Here is an 18,439-nt window from a genome sequence, read left to right on the forward strand (position 1 = left end):
TTAACTTAAAACCCATTTAAAATATAGGTTTTACATTTTATCAGTTATTTTAGAAAGGAAGAAAGAAAGTTTTTTTGGTAAAGCTTTGTTCATCCTTGGCTTACCCTTGATGTATCTGTTGTTATCCTGTGATTGATTTACCATTATTTTATTAAATGTATCCTAATACCATCCATAACTAAAGTCTCTCTGTCTTCTTTTTGTCTCTTCCTTCTGTTTCCCCTACTTTAGCCTGACCTCACTGTTCAGGCCCCAGGTGACAAAAGGTTGCAGTTTTCGGCCAGTCTGCGGTGGGTGGAGGGGGAATCTTATAATTCACTCGCCTTCCTACCCACCGTCGGTGGGGCATTTGAGGCCTCCAGTTATCAGAGCGCGTGTGTGTGTGCGCGCGTGTGTCTGTGTAGCGCATGCACACGCCGCCATGCCCGCCTGTGTGTCAATGCGGGCGTGTGCGCGCGCACGCGCGTGTACCCTTGGGGCGCGCACAGATTCCAGGACTCCCCGCTGCAGACCTGCCGTGTGCGTCTGTGTGACCACCAGCGAGCGCATGCACTAGCGGCACTCCCGCCGGCGTGTCAGTGCGTATTTATGTTCGTGTGCGCTCGTGCCTGTGCAGCCTCGGGGCGCGCACACACACCGGCACGCCCGGCTGCAGGCCTGCTCTGTGTGTGTGTGTGTCTGCGGCGTCTGCACACACTCCCGGCCCGGTGTGTGAGCGTGCGTGTGTGCGCGCCGCGGGGCGCTCCTTAACGCACACCAGGCTGAGGCCCCCCCGCCAGCGCCTCTCTGCCGGGTGCGCGCCCAGCAGTTTCTATAGGAACCGCGGCAGCGCCCGGGCCCCTCCTGCCGAGCCCCGCGCGAGCATGCCCAGTGGAGGCCGCTAGTTTGGCCCGGGTCTGGGTTTCCAGTAAGTGGCATGCGGGACTCCGCAGACATCCCAATGAGCTGAGCCCAGAGGCTTTGTGTGCACCGGGAGGAGGCGGCAGCGGCCGCCGGCCCGGAGACCCCGCCCGGGGGGCCGGCAGGAACAATGCTAGCCTGCCTGACCCGGGGGAACTTACTGGACGTCCTGCAGGAGGGCTTCAACGAGGTAACTGTCTGCCCCTCCCACTCCCCCGGCCCCCGCGCGCTGGCGCCGCCCGCCTCGGCTCCGGGAGGGGTCCTCCTCTGCCCCCATCTTCACCGGGACCCCAGGACGGCCCCCCCACAGAGCCCTGAGGAGGCCAAGGTGGTGGGTACGGTACTGTCGAGCCTGGTGGAATAAAAAGGGCCGACTTCTCGCCGCTATGCTGGGCCATGACCTTCCACGGTAGCTGGCCAGAGCCCGGAAGACAGGACCACAGATTTCAGAGGTCCTCTCCTTCCAGAAGAAGTGGTCTCCGTGCTCTCCGGGGTCCTCCTTAAGGAAGCCTCCAGGGAGGCCCGTGGATATATGGAAAGGGTGCTCCTTCTGGTTCAGTGGGTGGGCTGAGGGAGGGCCCGGGTGGCCATAGAAAGTTTGAGAAGGCAGGGTGAGTGGGTGGTCCACAGGAAGTGCCCTCTTCATGTTCACATCTCTTTCTAAATCTGGGACCGTGCATTTCTCCTCACCCTCGGGCCCGGTTGGCAGAGAGGACTGAGGAGAGATTTCTGGGGTGGAGAGTGGTGTTTGCTCCTTTCTGTGGAGAGTTGGAAACTGGTCTCAGTCCGACTGGCAGTATGGGCTGGGGCTGGCAGGGGGAGTCTTTCTCTCGTCACTTGTTTTCTCTCAGAATTCTGTTACGTTGCCATTCTCTTCTCTTGTGACCCAGGACTTTCTGGTTCAGGACCGTTGCCCCTTGGGATTTGCTTCAAACCTCTTCCATTGCTTCTGCACCCCACCCTTGGGTTGCCTTAGCTCAGCATCCAGGGAGACCCCTGCAAGCAGAGCTGGACCCTGAGTGCCACCCTTCTTCCTTTCCACCTCCCTCCTTTCCTTTCTGCCTCTCCCTCTCTTCCCTTTATGCCACTCTTTAAGTTTCAGTTTTTTTTTTTTAACCAGTTTTTTTGTTAAACAGTTAACGTATGAATACATTTGCTTCTTAAATATGAACATTGCAAGCAAGACTGAGAGCCTGGTCCACTGCTGCTTTCCCAGAGGTAACCATTCTCATGAATTTGCGTGTAGCATTTTCTTTCTACATCTGCCCTACAGGCTCTTGCCTTAATTCCTGTTTCTCATTAAGAAGCTCTGCAGCCTGACCTGTCTGAGAACCTTCCCCCTGTCCTGGCCCCTGTGCCTCCTTCCTCACGCAGAGAGTTTCGAAAACTGCACAGATGCCGTCTCTACCTAACCAACCAACCGGGTCACAGTTTTCCTTTGGCTGGGGGGTGTCGCAGCCTTTACAGGAGGGCAGAGCTGGTGTCCCGCCTGCACCGCAGAGGTCCTCATCTTTGCATCAGGCGCTTGGAACACACGGAAGGGGTTTGTTAACCGAGAGGTACAGTCTGAGCTGAAACACAGACAAGCCAGGAAGCCAGCTCTTTGAGTGCTTCCAGGATTCCTGGCTCCTCTTTTTTCGCTGTCTGCCTCTGAGCCTGCCCTGGTCTTGAGCTTCACAGAAGCTCTTTAGGCCCTCTTCTGACCTTCCGTTTTTGTAAGTCAGCCCCCAGGATCAGGTTCCACTGTCTTATTGGGGGAGGAAATCAGCACAGAGTGAGTCCTGGTCTTTGCCATCTGCTCATTTCACTTCCAGACCTTTCAGCTGAAGAGCCAGGTACACCAGGAGGCTGGACTGTCTTTTTTTTTTTTTTCTTTTTCATGCTTTGGTGCTTCCATAAATATCCTGTGGCATTCAATTCTTAGAAAATATAAGGGCAAAGCAGAGTGGGAGAGTTTTCTTTTTGTGATGGTAACAGAGTCTTCATGAAAACAACAGACCACTTTATAATTAATTCATCTTGAGAAGAATACAGTGATAACCTCTTTTCCCTCTCTGACACGGATTTTTCTACTCATCTTGTAGTCTTCCCTCCACCTCTGTCACAGGCTAATGTGCAGTCCATTCCCTCCTCTTAGTAGATTTGAACTCTGATAGCCAATAGGTATTTTTGTTTTCTCTGAGAAATTGACATCATGTAAATAATTCAAATAGTAATACATTTAATCTCAATGATCCCTTATAGTTTAAATAATTCTTTGATATATGTAATACATTATATTAAATAATGCTTTTCACATATGGTATCACATGTAATGCTACTGAATAATGATACAGTTGGTCATTTCAGAGTCGATGGGCCCTGTTTGACCTTTTCCAGCCTCTCGGGTTGCTTAATAGATCCACAAATGTTCAGTCTCTTCTGCTAGAGTCATATGATAAGGGTGTAAAGAGGGACTTAAAAGCCATTGTCAAAATACGTTTCAATTTCTCTGAGAAACTCTTCCCCCTGGAGCTAAGAATACCACACATGTATCCAGTCATCTCCTGGGAATGAGCCAAGCTTATCTGAAGCTGTTCTGTATCACGCAGATGCTTTATAGGTCTATGTGGTTAGGGCTGTGACCTCATTCTCTATGGCAGAGAAAACTGCCACAGGAAATGAAGCTGTGGGCCTAACTGGTTAATTATAAGGGAACCCTGCAGCAGCAGAACCCTGCCCTCTGAATCAAGGCTTCCCTTTCTACACCGTTGGCCTCTGGTCTCAATCTGATTGCCATCCTGCCTGACTATGCACAACAGAATTTTCTTCTACCACGTTCCGTGAAGGATGCCCTTGCCTCCACACACCTAACAAATTCTCCTCCACAGGATTGATCCTTGTCACAGCTGGGAGCACGGCACCTTATATTGACAAGGCGGATCTGCATTGTCAATTATCCACAAGCTTTGGCTCCCGCCTCACTCTGCGGCTCACCCTGGCTGTCATCCCCTGTCTCCTGTGTCTCCTGGCCAGGCTTTCTGTGGGTCACAATTTCCCCATTCTGCCTCTGCCTCAAAGCTATTTGTTTTCTCTGCCTCTTGGTGTTGATGTTGTCATATGAATGTTGTCTTTGATTCATGTGCCAACATGAATTTCTAGCAGTGTTTTTTCTAGGGGCTGAACTTTCTTTAAAAAAAAAAAAAAAAGACTTTGGTGTTTGTGTTGAAAGGTTTTGACAGACCTGAGACTATAGTATGTTTTGGCAGTAAGCATTCATTCATTTAGCTACTTTGTTCATTATTGGGTTCATTATTGAGGGGATGGATAAAATAATTGAAAAAAGACCTGGTCTCTGCTTCCAAGAAATTTATAGGGAGAGATTTATAGGTGTGCTAAAAGAACCATGTGGGATGCTTAATGTGGTAAGCATCATAAAAGAGGTGGTGCTCGTGGGAGATCATAGAGATATCTTTTATTTAATGATATCATGAAAAGCACCGAATACTTACCAACCGACCTGATCACTGAGGCCAGGCTTTTTCCTTTTCCTGCTCGTTTGGTAAACATGCACACAGGCACTCATTCCACAGACATCCAATGAATTACTGTGTTTGCCAGGCACCGTGCCAGGCTCTGGAAATAGATGGCAAATAACACAGAATCCGTGCCCAAGCGGAGCTCACAGGCCAATGAACATAAAGCAAGTGTCCAGAGTGGAACCTTGGGAAAACTGTGACGATACAGAAATCCTGCTTGCCAGGCAGAGCCGGCCTGTGCCTGGCTGCAGTGTCATGGCCCGAGAGACTGGAAGTTGTGGGAATGATTTATAACAATGTTGGTCGACAGGAAGTCAGTCGTCTGAGCCCTAACCTTTTCAACAGATGACTTGGAAGACTTTCCCTACACGTTTCCCTCCGACTGGAGAAATAGAAATTTACATCCCACGTGGAGAGTCATCTGCCCGGCGGGCCCCGAGACATACAGGAAGAGCCTTTGTGCGGTGTGGTGCCCTCACGGGGACGCAGAAGGAAGGGAATTGGCAGGTGGGGCAACTGCGGGGCCCGTCTCTCCTGAGCGCCCCATGCCTTCGTCCATGGAGCGGGGTTTGCAGAGTGGGCCAGCCAGAGGCGCTCAGTCCTTTCCACAATGAATTCCTCTGTGCTTCGCTGTAGAAATTAAAGGCCTGTTAAGTCTTCAGTGTAACCGGGCCCCATGCCCCTGACCTTCTTTCTTCTATCCTGACTGATTTCTGCTCTCCTCGCCCAGGCTCCTTGGCTCTGTTCCCACAGGAGGCAATGCCAGCTAAACAGATGCTCCCTGGCGGCAGGCTATCAGGCAGTTTTATGTTCCTCCCGGTGAGTGATGGTCTGGCCAGGCATGTGCAGCCAGCGACAGGGCGCTGCTTGCCAGGTGCCAGCCCTCCGGGCGGTTCTGAGAGGCGGGGGAGCCCTGAACGGGCTTCGGCCGCCATGACTGGCCTTGCTGTCTAGGCTGTGAGAACTAAAGGTCCCAACTCACATGCTTTCCTGAGTGTATTTTCTTGTTATCTACTAAAGGTTCCAACTCACATGCTTTCCTGAGTGTATTTCCTTATTTGTTATCTCCATACCAGGCCCCATGTGAGTGGTCATGGACATAACCTTTGGTGATCAGATATGGTAAGGGGGTAGGGAACCAATCCCAAAGGCCCTGATGGTGGGCTCCACGCCCTGTTTCCAGGATAAGGAACACTCGTAGATCGTATAGTGATCATTCATCCGTTCACATGCATTTATTGAGCACTTACTTTGGAATGTGTACTCGTGAAGGAACAGAGTATTTGTGGAACCGATAACAAATGGAAATTTTATTTTTTAATTAAAAAAAAAGTATTTATTTGTTCAATTGTGGCACATTGGATATTTTAGTTGTGGCATGCACAATCTTTTAGTTGCAGCATGTGGGATCTAGTTCTCTGACTGGGGATTGAACCTAGGCCCCCTGCGTTGGGAGCATGGAGTCTTAGCCACTGGACCACCAGGAAAGGCCCCTGGAGATTTTAAAATAAGGTTGTATGTGCGTGTGCTAAGTCACTTCAGTTGTGTCCCACTTTTTCAACCCTAAGGACCATAACCCGCCAGGCTCCTCTGTCCATGGGATTCTCCAGGCAAGAATGCTGGAGTCAGTTGCCATGCCCTCCTCCAGGGGATCTTCCCAATGCAGGGATCGAACCTGCATCTCCTGCATGGCAGTGGGATTCTTTACCACTGAGCCACCAGGAGGCCTAAAATAAGGTTAGCAGATGATAGCTTTCAGAAAGTTTTCAGCTCTTCGTTTTCTGATATATCATTCTTTGATCACTGGGCTGAACAGGAATATAAAGAGCTCTGCCTATATAGGGAAGAAGACAGTTAGTGATATTTTTACTTACAAACTTTATTTTTACCTAATTACCCACCAGGCTCAGTGAAGAGCTTTTCCTGGTTCAGTAAAGGCCTGAAAGAGTTAATAGAAAAGAAATATAATATTGCATTACTTTACTGGCAGAATTTAGGCCAGTAATAACTCAAAGTTTCCAAGCTCCTGCTTTCCTCTCAGTTTCGCAGCAGCGTTTCCACCCTCATCTCATTCTGCTGCAGCTGGAGGGTCTCAGAGTTCTGAACAGGTATCTGGTTTCACTGCAGAGCTGACTTCCTTCCTGAGCCATTCAGGTCTCCTCCTGAGCTCCATCTCCAGTGCATCACAAGAGTCCTCTGCTTTTCGTGTTTGCCTTTTTTGCTTGCCAGCAGGGAGCCGGGGAGCCAAAACCTTGGATGTTTCTACACTAGGAACACTAGGTCTCACAGACTTGCCGGTGAAGCCCAGGCAGTGCTTTTGGAAGTCTAAGTGTATAATAACCCCTGTAGGGATTCTCTTTGACCTAGAGGCTCAGAGGAGATAGAGAGCAAAGGCTGAGTATACACAGTTGTTTGGAAGGAAGTGCAGGTCCCAGAGTAAAACAGAAGGAAAGTTACATTTGGTGACAAGAAAGCTTTCCAAGTCAAGCCTTCTTGCACAAAGGAAGAATATGGACAGGATTGTCTATCCTGGAAGAGTTTTAACTCATATTATTGTTATTTGGAGTGACCTGGAGGAAGCTGATGGAGATACCTCCAGCCACTCCTTGGTATGACCACTGCTCTCAAAACTTTTAGAGTGGTCCAGTGTCATCAAGGTAAAATCCTGCTCACACTGCTTTGTGGCTATGTCTACTTTTCCTCCTTCTGAGGCCTGACTCAGGTTGTCATAAAAACTCCCAGTCTTTCTAGACTTCTGGATTATACAGACATCCTTCTAGCTTCCTCAGAACAAGTTAGAGGTGTTAATTCTAGACTGAGATTAGATCTGTGCTGTCACTGACACTGTCTGATTGTGTTGGTTTCTTGATTAGTTTGGTTGTTAAGTGTCAAGAACCCATCTTGAACTGGCAGAGACAGAAAGTAGAATTTGCTGACTCGTGGAGTCCAGGGAAGGCTGGAAAACTAAACCATAGAAAGGGCAAGAACGGGGCAGGTTCTCAGAAACAATGAAAATCGAGAACTCAGACGCTGGCAGGATCTCTCCCTCTGCGCTGTCTCTTTATCTCTGCTTCTTTCTGTGGGTAGCGCTCTTCCTTCTCACTCCAGATGACTTTCCTTTCTTAGGTGGGCACCATAGCTTATGGCAACATCTAACATTTATATCTTACAACTTTGTCAGAGAGAAGACTGATTCTATTCCTAAATGCCAAATCAAAAAATTCCAGGGATTGACTGGATTCAACCAATCAACTCAGCTAGACAGTCACCTGTGGCCAGTGAATGGGGTTACACGAGACCAGCAGGTCCTGGGGCCCTCCACTGTGTTTGAGGAGGGGGCATGTTTCTAGAGAAGGTATCATTGTGAGCTGGGCGGATACCCCCAAGAACTGTGAGCTACAACACCCAGAGGCCTGGTTTGAACCTGATTGCAGTCCTGCTGTGTTTCTCCAGCTGTTGTTGGAAACAGATCAAGACCTGGGGGTATGCTTAAGATGTATTTCTTAATAACCGAGATATTTTCATATTTTGGAACCTGTTGCATCTTGTCTTCACTGAATAATAGACATAAAATGACAATGTCAGAAGGGAACAGAATGCAGTGTTATTTTTTTTTTCCACCTGCTGAAAGAATCCCAAAGGACTTACTTCATAGCTAGGGGTCTGAGTAGGGGTAGGTGAAGGTAGAGAAAAGGAAAGTGAGTGAACTGGTCTATGGATTCCTTCCCCCCCGGCCCAAGCACCAGTAAAGAAGCTCTGCTTTTCCTTATTTTGCATAGCTGAATTTCAAAGAAGTTACAATTTGGAAAAATGTTATGAAACAAAATGGAGGAGAAAACTAAAACTACTAGTCTACCTCCCAAAGGGCAGCCGCCTCTTACAGAAATCACACGGTATTTCTTCTGCCGCAGGGACAGCTCTGGTCAGTTGCAAACCAAGCAGCAGGAACCGTCAGGGCCTGGGCTTGCACCACAGGCCTCTTTTCAGATCAATATCACTGTTGGGGAAGGAAAGCGGGCAGTGTGGTTGGTCCTCATAAGTTTCCACTTTGTCCTTCATCTTTTTTCAGAACCAGCACTAGGCATTTATTCCAAGAATGAAGTCTTGCCTGGCCCCGGGTGAGAAGTACAGGTGCTTGGGTGTGTGGGCACACGCTTGGTTGCTAAGTTGTGTCCAGCTGTTTGTGACCCAGCTATCTTCAGGTTAAAGCAGAGACAAACTGAGGCTTAGTTTAGTGGTTGGCTCCCAACTTAGATTTAAAAGGGAGGGGTGGAGACCTGAAGTCAGTGTGACCCTTAACCTGTGGACAAGAACTGCTTCACTCGGTTGTGAATCTCTGATTTCTATGTTAGATGCCACTTAATAGATCAACAAGTAGGCATAGTAGTGACATGACAAGAGCTTTTCTTCAGCTGAGATTTTTTAAATAATTTCCTTGAAGACATGCTTATCAGTTTTTAAAATCTCGTGAATTTTGGCAGAATAGTAGATAGCCTCAACATTTTACCATCTACTGCTCTCCTGGAATGACTTCAGGGTCCATGATGAAGATGGTCCAGCCTCCTGGTCTGTTGACCATCCCCACTGCCGTGATTGTCCCCCACCCAGTGCCACCTCACTTAGGCCACATACTGAAGCCACATCCTGGAGACTTGTTCCACAGAATTGTCCTAACCCTGAAATCTCGAACTCTGAAACTTCACTCTGCTCAAAGCCCCAACTTCCACTTTCCTACATTGCCATTAGACTTATTTTCAGTCACATCAGCTTCTCTTCTCCTTACTCTTCCCCGTTTTTCTCAGTTTATCAGCTTTCCTTTGGTTTCTTCTCCCTGGTGCAGATTCCACGGTCAGTCCCTTCACATACACTCTCCCCACCACCACCCTCACTGTCTTTTCCCTGGCTGAGCCTCCTCTCTTCTGACTATTTCTGGTCCTTTGCTGTGCAGTGCTTAGTTGCTCAGTCGTGTCCAACTCTTTCCAACCCTACGGACTGTAGCCCAGACTGTAGGCGCCTCTGTCCATGGGATTCTCCAGGCAAGAATACTGCAGTGGGTTGCCATGCCCTCCTCCAGAAGATCGTCCAAACCCAGGGATCGAACCCAGGTCTTCCACATTGCAGGTGGATACCTCAGATTTACCGTCTGAGCCACCAGGGAAGCCCAAGAATACTGGAGTGGGTAGCCTATCCCTTCTCCAGGGGATCTTCTCAACCCCAGAATCGAACTGGGGTCTCCTGAATTGTAGGTGGATTCTTTACCTGCTGAGCTACCAGGGAAGCACCATTTCTGGTCCTACATTAGCCTATTTCTGGCTTCTTCTGCTCAGGGTCTAGGCCTGCTAAACACTTCCAGAGGAAATCACATAAATTAGTGATTTCTAATGAATTAACTCAATTACAGAATTATGATTTCCAGCGCCAGCTGAGTCCTTGGTGCAGCCAGGAAACCTTTAGCTCTTTCCAGCTTCACACAGGGTCCCTTTCCTGAAGCCTCCTTCACTCTCCCTGTTCCTTTCACTCTCAACAGACAGACCTGCCCACTTCATCATGGGTAGAGGGACAATGGGATTTGAGCTCCTTCAACAGCCGTCTTCCTCACCTCCTGGCTTCCCCACAGAGGTCCCTACTCCTGCCTCTCATCATCAGAACAGGAAGAGGCCTCTCCCCCTCCTCTGAAATCTTGCTGCATCATTCCTGCCCTCCCTTTGTATCTGTTCTCCTTCACTAATTCCTCATCTCAGCCTGCAAGTGTCCTCTCATCCTGAAATCCCCTCATTCCTTCCCACCTTCCTCTACAGCGAATACCCTCTGTCCCCCACTCACTGTTTCTGTTTTCCTGCTTCCTGACATCTTCTCCCTGCCATCTGACTTTTCACCCCACCGTGCTCTGGTGTCAGTTCTCAGAAAGGTCACCAAAGCCTCTTAAATGAAGTGGGTTTTCCAGTCCTCAGTCTGGCTTTCCACGGCATTTGACCTTCTTGTCAATGTCCTGACATTCTCTGGTCTTGGATTCCCATGTAACACTCTCTCCTGATTCTTCTCCTCTCCCTCTGATTACGTGTTCTAAAATAATTTTTCTTTTTTTTTGGCCAGACCGCACATCTTGCTGAATCTCAGTTCCTCCACCAGGGATAGAACCTGCATCACAGCAGTGAAAGCCTGGAATTCTAACCACCAGGCCACCAGGGAACTCCCCAAAATAATTTTTTTGCTGCTCACTTCACTTGTCCCTTTGATGTTGATGTACCCCAGCCTCTGCACTGAGTATTCCTTCCTTTTCTCTCATTGTGTGCTTTTCTTTTCTTTCTTTCTTTTTTAAAAATATTTATGTATTTATTGAGCTGCACTGGGCCTTAGTTGTGGCACTCAAGATCTTTGATCTTTGTTTCGGCTTGTGGAATCTTTAGTTGTGGCGTGTGAACTCATAGTTGTGGTGTGTGAACTCATAGTTGTGGCGTGTGAACTCATAGTTGTGGCATGTAGGATGTAGTTCCCTCTCTGACCAGAGATGGAACCCGGGCCCTCTGCGTTGGGATTGCAGAGTCAGTGGACCACCGGCGAAGTCCCTGTATGCTTTCTTTGCTATAATAGAAATAATACATTCTTTAGAGTAAGGTGGAGTGGGTTCAGATTCCATGTTCACCTCTTAACAGCGCTGTTATCTGGAGCGAGTTTTCCTATATGAAAAAAATGGGGCCAATAGAATCAACTTTAATGACTGGTTATGAGGATTAAAGGAGGTATTGCGTATCAAGGGCTTCATTCAGTGGCTGACAGGCACAAGCACTCTGCATTTTCAGCCTCTTCTTTCCTTTCGGTGCCCTTCCCCCACTCCCTCCTCCCTTTCCTGCTGAATAACTTCTTGTAGTTCGACTTATTTGGGGGAGTGCTGTAAAGCCCAGGATGTGAAGTCAGCATTGGGTTGTTCTTACCTGTCCTGTGACTCTGGGCTCATTGCTCTTCTGAACCTTGGTTTCCACATCTGTAATACGGTGATAGTAGTTCCACATCTCTGATCAGTGTTGGAGGGGGGAGTAAATATTTATATATTTGATCCTTGAACAATACGGGGGTTAGGGGTGCTCCCCCCATGCATTGTGGAAAACTGTAACCTAGAGTCAGCCTTTTGTACCCACGGTTCATTCACAAGTGCATTAACTGATCGCAGATCATACAGTACTATAGTATTTACTACTGAAAAATCTCTGTAAGTGGATCCACGCAGTTCAAGGGTCAACTGTATGCATACACACCCACACACTATATATATGAAATGATGTGGTTCAGTGCCCAGCACAGTACCCGGCACGCAGTAAGGTCTCAGCAGATGGTGTTATTATCCCAGAGCCGTCCCTGTTCTCTCACACACAGATACTCTCAAACATCTCACTCCCACCCCACACCCATCTCTTGTGCCCTGGACCTGGATTTTGCCAAGTGGCTGCAGAACATCTCTACTCTGATGTTTTGCAGATGGCTCAGGCTCTTGTTCAAAACTGAACTGTTTGCTTCCCCCGCAATACTTGCTCTTCACATACTCTCCATCTCAGTTAAAGCCTCACCATCCATTCAGGTGTGACTTTTTGGACTGTCTCTTGTTGTGACTGCCTGCCTGTTGGCAGTCATCCCTCTGACTTATTTCTGCAGTTTGTCCTTTTCTCATTGTTCTGCTTCAGTTTAGGCTCTCATCTTCTCTCACTTGAATTATTACCTGGATGCTCCTCTTTCTGTCTCATATTTTAGTGCGTCCAGAGTGACCTAAGATACAAGTCTCACAGTTTCTGTTTCCTGTTCCAAGGCTCCATGCTTTCCTGTTAAAACTCTTTAAGACTTAAATCTAAGTTCTGGTAGGTCTTGTGCTGACCTCTTTCTCCATTATCACCACCTGCCACTCACAGCTCTGCCCATACACAAATTTGTTAACTGGCGGTTCCTCCTAGATACCATATACCTTCAGGCTCTTCCTTTCTTTTTTTTAAAATCACCTCTCCCTGGGATGTCCTTCTATTCCCCAACTGGCAAATATCCTTAAAGAACAGATAGATGTCTTCTTCCCTCTTAACCCACCTGTGATGTCCTCATCCTTTGATCCTGTTACTCCTTTTGTGCATAGATAGCATTTTAAAAACATTTCTCCATTGTTGCAGTGATCACTTTGTATCAGAGTTATTTATATGCCTGTAAACAGTGGGCCTGGCACAATGCCTGGCAATGTTGGCTGCATTTGAATAAATGAATACATGAAATGATAGGGTCTGGAAGTATCTTGTGAGATGGGATCTAACAAGTTGAAATTTGTTAAATATGCATCGATAAGACCAGTTATACGAGAATGAAAGTGGAAGAGATTGGCCTCCCAGAAAATGTGTTAAAAATTTGGGGAGGGGGGTTGGTTGATAGCACTGTGTGAGTCAGCAATGTGAGGTGGTAACAAAGAAAGAAGAAGAAGGGGAAGAATGGGAAGAGAGGGAAAAAGTGTGAAATGTCTTGGATGAGAAAGTTGACTGTCTGATTTTATAGCCAGGGTATTGTGTTTTTTTCGAAGTATTACGGTTTTAGAGGGATTTGGGCCAGAATAGCAATAATTCTTGAAACCATTTTATTTTTAAGATTTTGAGGAAAAATTATAAAAAGACAAACTGGTAGCTAACAGAATGAAAAAGGGGGAAGCACAAATATACAAAATGAGAAATGACAGTGGGGAAATAACCACTGAAACAAACAAAACTGTAAGAGTCTTTGCAGGTCTGTGCAAATAAACTTTGAAACCTTGACGAAATTATTTCTAAGGGAAATTATGATTACTAAAATTGATAGAGACAGGGTATTTAAACAGGCCAATTTCTGTAGGAGAAATAGAGAACTTTAATAAGGAACTACTCCTCAAAAAAAGTACCAGCCTGATTTTTTCACAGGGGAATTCTACCAAACCTCTACTTATCAGATAGCCCCAGTGCTCTACAGATGATGTCAGAGAATGAAACTAAGGAGAAACTTGCTGCTTCTTTTTAAAAATATATGTACCTGAGAGTGCAAAAAAGAAAACTACAGACAAATATTCCTTGTACCTATGAAAAGATGACCCCAGTGGCTCAGTGGGTAAAGAATCTACTTTCAGTGCAGGAGACAGAGGAGACATGGATTTGATCCCTGGGTGGGGAAGATTCCTTGGAGGAGGGAATGGCTACCCACTCCAGTATTCTTGCCTGGAAAATCCCATGCACAGAAGAACTACAGTTCACGGTGCCCCAAAGAGTCGGACATGACTGAACAACTGAGCAACCATGAAAAAGTACAGCAAATGTAGCACTCATGTAGCACTAATACGTATTTTATTAGTGAGCAAAGTTCAACATCGCATTGAAAGGTAATTCATTATGTTCAAGTAGGGTTAACCACAGGAATGCAAGGTAGGTTCATTATTAAGAAATCCACACATTCCATATTAGTAGGTCTCAGGAAAAGTAATCAGAATTGTCTGCATAAATGCTGACAAAACTTTCATCAAGATTCAACATCCGTTCCTTATAAAACCACTGAAGAAAGTAAGACTTGCTTGGGAACAGGGCGGTGACGGTGTGATGTGAGATTCTCCCTGGGGTTGCCCTCACAGCCACGCACTTCTTCATTCCAGAAATGGCCCCTGCATGCATCCATAGATTCACTAACGGGAACAAGGGGAAGAGGGCTGCCCACTAGTCACATGGGTGGAATTTGATGGGAAGAGGTAGGTGCATCTCTGGAGTTCATCATCATCATATGTTGAAGGGTTTGGAGAACATTGATTAAGGAAGCATTTTCCTGATGGATGAGAAATAACTCAGTTCTGCTCATCTACCCCTGTTAGACGGTTATGCAGTGTATTGTGGAGCACGCAGTATATTTTGTAGTGCGTGATAAAATTAAAAAGTAAAAAAAAAAAGAAAAGACTACTTGATGGATTCTTTCTTACCATGATAAAAATATATATACCTTATTCCTAAAACCATTCACTTTCTAAATTGGGAAACACTGCAAGTATTTTCTCTGAGTCCAGAAACAAGGGAAGAATGTCCAGTATCTCCACTACTAGTCAACATTGTACCAGAGGTATATAGAAATCGATTACAGGCATAAAGCTTAGTAAAGAATATTTCTTTTTGTAGATGATGTGGTAATAATCCGGGAAATCATTGAGAATTATTGATAAAACTCAATGAAACTCAATAAAAGATAGCAATATAAAATGAACCTACTGAAATTAACAGCTTTCACAAACACAGAGTAGCCAGTTAGAGAAAGTGATGGTAGAGAAAACCTCATTTACAATCACAATTAAGAAGAATTGAATAGTTAGAAATGAACTTAACAGGAAATGCATATAACTTACAGGAGGAAAACTTGACAACTCTCCTGAAAGACTCATTTGAACAAATGAAAGACACCCCTTATTCTTGAGTAGGATGGTTCAACAACATAAAAATGACGGTTCTCTCTGTATCTATTTATAGATTTAATATAATCCCAGTAAAAATTCTAACAGGCTTTGTTTTGAAAGTTAGATAATGTATACTGAAGTTTGTATGGAGAAGTAAATTTGTAAGAATAGTCAAGAAAATATTAAAAAGAGAAAAATTTCAGGGTGGAGGGACCAGCTGTGCCACGTATTAAATTATGCTATAAAACCTCTACAAATAAAACATTTTGGTACTGGTACAAGAATGAACAAATATACAAATGATACAGACTGTGAAGTCCAGGAATAGACCCAGGAACTATGGAAATTTAGCATATGATAAAGGCAGCATCTCAAATCCCTGGGGTAAAGATTGACTTTAGTAAATGGTGCTGAAACAACTGGGTGGCCATTTGAAGAAAAGATAAGTTGGATCTATATCTCACATTATACAGGAGAATAAATTCCAGATGGAACAGGGATCTAAATGTAAGCAATTTTGAAACCATATGAGAACTAGAGAAAAAGCGGAAGTGAATTCTTCTTTCACGTTAGTGTAGGGAAAGCCTTTCTAACCATCACTCAACATTCAGAGGAATGAAATAACAGTAATTTGATTATATAAAAATAAAATCCTTTTCATAGCCAGAAAACCACCATAAACTAAGTCAAAAGATGACTGATAGGGACTTCCCTGGTGCTCCAGGGCTACGACTGCACGCTCCCAATGCAGGAGGCTTGGGTTCAATCCCTGGTCAGGATCTAGATCCCACATACTGCAACTGAAAAGATCCTGCGTGCTGCAACTAAAGACCCCACGTGCTGCAACCGAGACCCAGCATAGCCGAGGAAATGTGCGTGTGCTCAGCTGTGTCCGACTCTGCAAGCCTGCGGACTGTAGTCCACTAGGCTCCTCTGTCCATGGGATTCTCTAGGCAAGAATACTGGAGTGGGTTGCCTTTTCCCCAACCCAGGGATTGAACCTGAGTCTCCTGCGTTGGCAGGTGGATTCTTCACCGCTGCACCACCTGGGAGGCAGCAAATAGAGAAATAAATATAAATGTCCAAAAAGAGAGATCACTGACAAACTGGGAAATCTCTGCAACATATGTCCAAGACAAAAGGGTAACATTCCTAAGACATAAAGAGCTCCTAAGATGAAGGTACAATACATAGAAAAATGGGAGAGACGTGAACAGATAATTCATGCACATATACAAAATATATAAAGATAAGGATGAATTTAAATTGTATTCTTAAACCTACCAAAAGAAGCTCAAATTCATAACTAAAGAAATGAAATTAAAACAGCACTAAGATACAATTTGTCACCTATCATGTTAGCAAAAATTTAAAAGTGTGACAACGTATTCTGTTGGCAAGACTGGGAAAATGCACTCTCATGCACTGCTGATGGGAATGCAAACAGATGCAATGCTTTTGGCGGGGAATTTGGCCATTTCTAATGAAGTTATCGACTTAATGTATCTATATTCACCTAGCCATCTTCTTTGAATCTACCCTGAAGATAGACCTCAATCAACATGAAAATATATATGCATAGCGTTATTCGTTGCTGCACTGTTTGTAACTGCAAAATATTGGGAAAAAAACCCTGAATTCCCATATATAGAAGACTGATTGACTAAATTATGGTATAGCTACATAATGGAGTACCATGTAGCTGTAAAATAAGGAAGATTTCTAGACCAATATGGAGTGATTTCCAGAATATGTTAAGCAAATATTAATTGAAGTGAGAAATGCAGATGTAAAAAGAATGTGTGTGTGTTAGTTGCGTCTGATTCTTTGCAACCCCATGGACTGTAGCTCCCCAGGCTCCTCTGGCCATGGAATTCTCCAGGCAAGATTACTGGAGTGGGTTGCCATGCCCTCCTCCAGGGGATCTTCCCAACCCAATCTTGAGCCTGGGTCTCCTGCGTTGCAGGCAGATACTTTACCATCTGAGCCACCAGGCACTGTCAGTGCTTAATGCTATTTTGGGGACTTCCCTGGTGCCCAGTGGCTAAGACTCCAAGCTCCCAACACAGGGGACCTGGGTTTGATCCCTGGTCAGGGAACTAGATCCCACATACTACGAAGTTTGAAGATCCCACATGCTGCAACCAAGACCCAGCAGGGCCCAGTAAATAAATAAAATAAAAAAAAAAAATTACTATGCTATTTTTCACATAAGAAGAAAAGGGAAGTAAAATATACATATATCTTTTTTTCCAGATAACATAGAATTGAATCAGGTTGGTTGTCTACAGGAGTGGATAGGAATAGGGTGGAAAGACTAGAGAAGAGGGAATGGAGTAGAGAGAAGGATGGAGGTCTGACACTTCTGAATGTATGTTTCTCTATAGCTCTGACTTTTAGAACCATGTTAATCTTTCTCCTGCCCCCAAATTAATTAAAATCAACCAACATGTTAGGACAACCCAAAATGATCTACCAATTGTAATACATGTACTTAACTGTATTACAAATTAATAACATAACCACACTGAAGGCAGAGGAAAGAAAAGAATTAACCTACGTCACTTTGGAATCAGTATTTTGAGTGTACACTGTAGGGCTAAAACAAAAAGGACTATATACTCGTATATCAATTTCTGGCTAGTAAATTTATTTTTCTATGACATGGCATAGCCCAATAAATAAACAAATATTTTAAAAAATGACTGTGCTAATCCATACCTTGTGTTACGGTATGTTTTGATGTGTTTTCTAGGACTGAGGAAATATTAGTAAATATATTGTGGATAGAGTCAGGTTTCTCACTGTGGGGAAAAAGGAGTTACAAATAAGGAAAAGGAAAAGGAGAGATGAACCCTGTGGTGCTGGGCTGGAGGCAGGATCCGGATAATTCATGGTCTATTTCTCCATCTGTCTGTCAAGATAAGTAGATGGAAGTATGTGTCTGGGTGTGATATATACCTATATTTCCTACTCTACTCCTGAGAGGGTCCAGAATGTTACCCCAGTAAGATGAGTATACCTCATGCTCAAATTTTGGTTTCTGAAAACTACTCTCCAATAAGAGGAGCCAAAATTGTTTTCTTTTGACAAATAGCTGATGACAGAGCTGAAGCAGAGAAAATACAAGATGAGGGGCTCTTTTAGAAATGCAGGTTCTGATTTGTTGGAACTGGAGCAGAGTTTGAGATTCTGCATTTCCATTCTATTCTGCATATTCTGTTCTATTATATTTGAAGTATGTTGATTGATGGTGATGTGTGAGCGGCTGCTTTTCTGAGAGCCCCTGGTGATGGTGTTGCTAGTCTGTGGAGCATTCTGACTAGCAGGCAGTTCCCGAGTGTAGATTATTACACAGGAGACCCAAGCACTGGCTATGGAGGAAGAAGTGGTTTAGGCTAAGGTAACTTCCACTCCGAGAGTTTGGTGAGGTTGTTTAAACCTCAGGGATGCATTTATTTAGGTGACAGTGTGGTAGAGTGAAAAGAGCACTGGTTTGGGAGTCAGAGTGAATTTCACATCCATAGTTTACAGTCTGGGTGGCCTTGAACATTATTTCGCCTTTTTGGAGTCTCTGTTTGCAGTTAGCAAAATAGATACAGTA

General features: G+C 45.2%; 1 protein-coding gene across 3 annotated transcripts in view; it reads left to right on the forward strand.

Moving 5' to 3' along the window:
• Nucleotides 1–18,439, forward strand: part of DIXDC1 (DIX domain containing 1) — a 75,341-nt gene that overhangs the window by 7,582 nt on the left and 49,320 nt on the right. For 2 of the 3 annotated variants that reach the window (XR_009693081.1, XM_061144647.1), the window contains exon 1: nucleotides 896–1,090. The exons of the other annotated variant lie outside the window; for it this stretch is intronic. Coding sequence is in view for 1 of the 2 variants with exons in the window: in XM_061144647.1 (XP_061000630.1) it covers nucleotides 1,031–1,090 (60 nt within the window). In the remaining variant the exon portion in view is untranslated. Of the gene's footprint in view, nucleotides 1–895; nucleotides 1,091–18,439 lie in introns of those variants that run through there. 3 annotated transcript variants of the gene reach the window in all.

The sequence above is a fragment of the Dama dama genome, chromosome 1 (genome assembly GCF_033118175.1).
Source record: "Dama dama isolate Ldn47 chromosome 1, ASM3311817v1, whole genome shotgun sequence".
In the NCBI taxonomy this organism is placed as follows: Eukaryota; Metazoa; Chordata; class Mammalia; order Artiodactyla; family Cervidae; genus Dama; species Dama dama.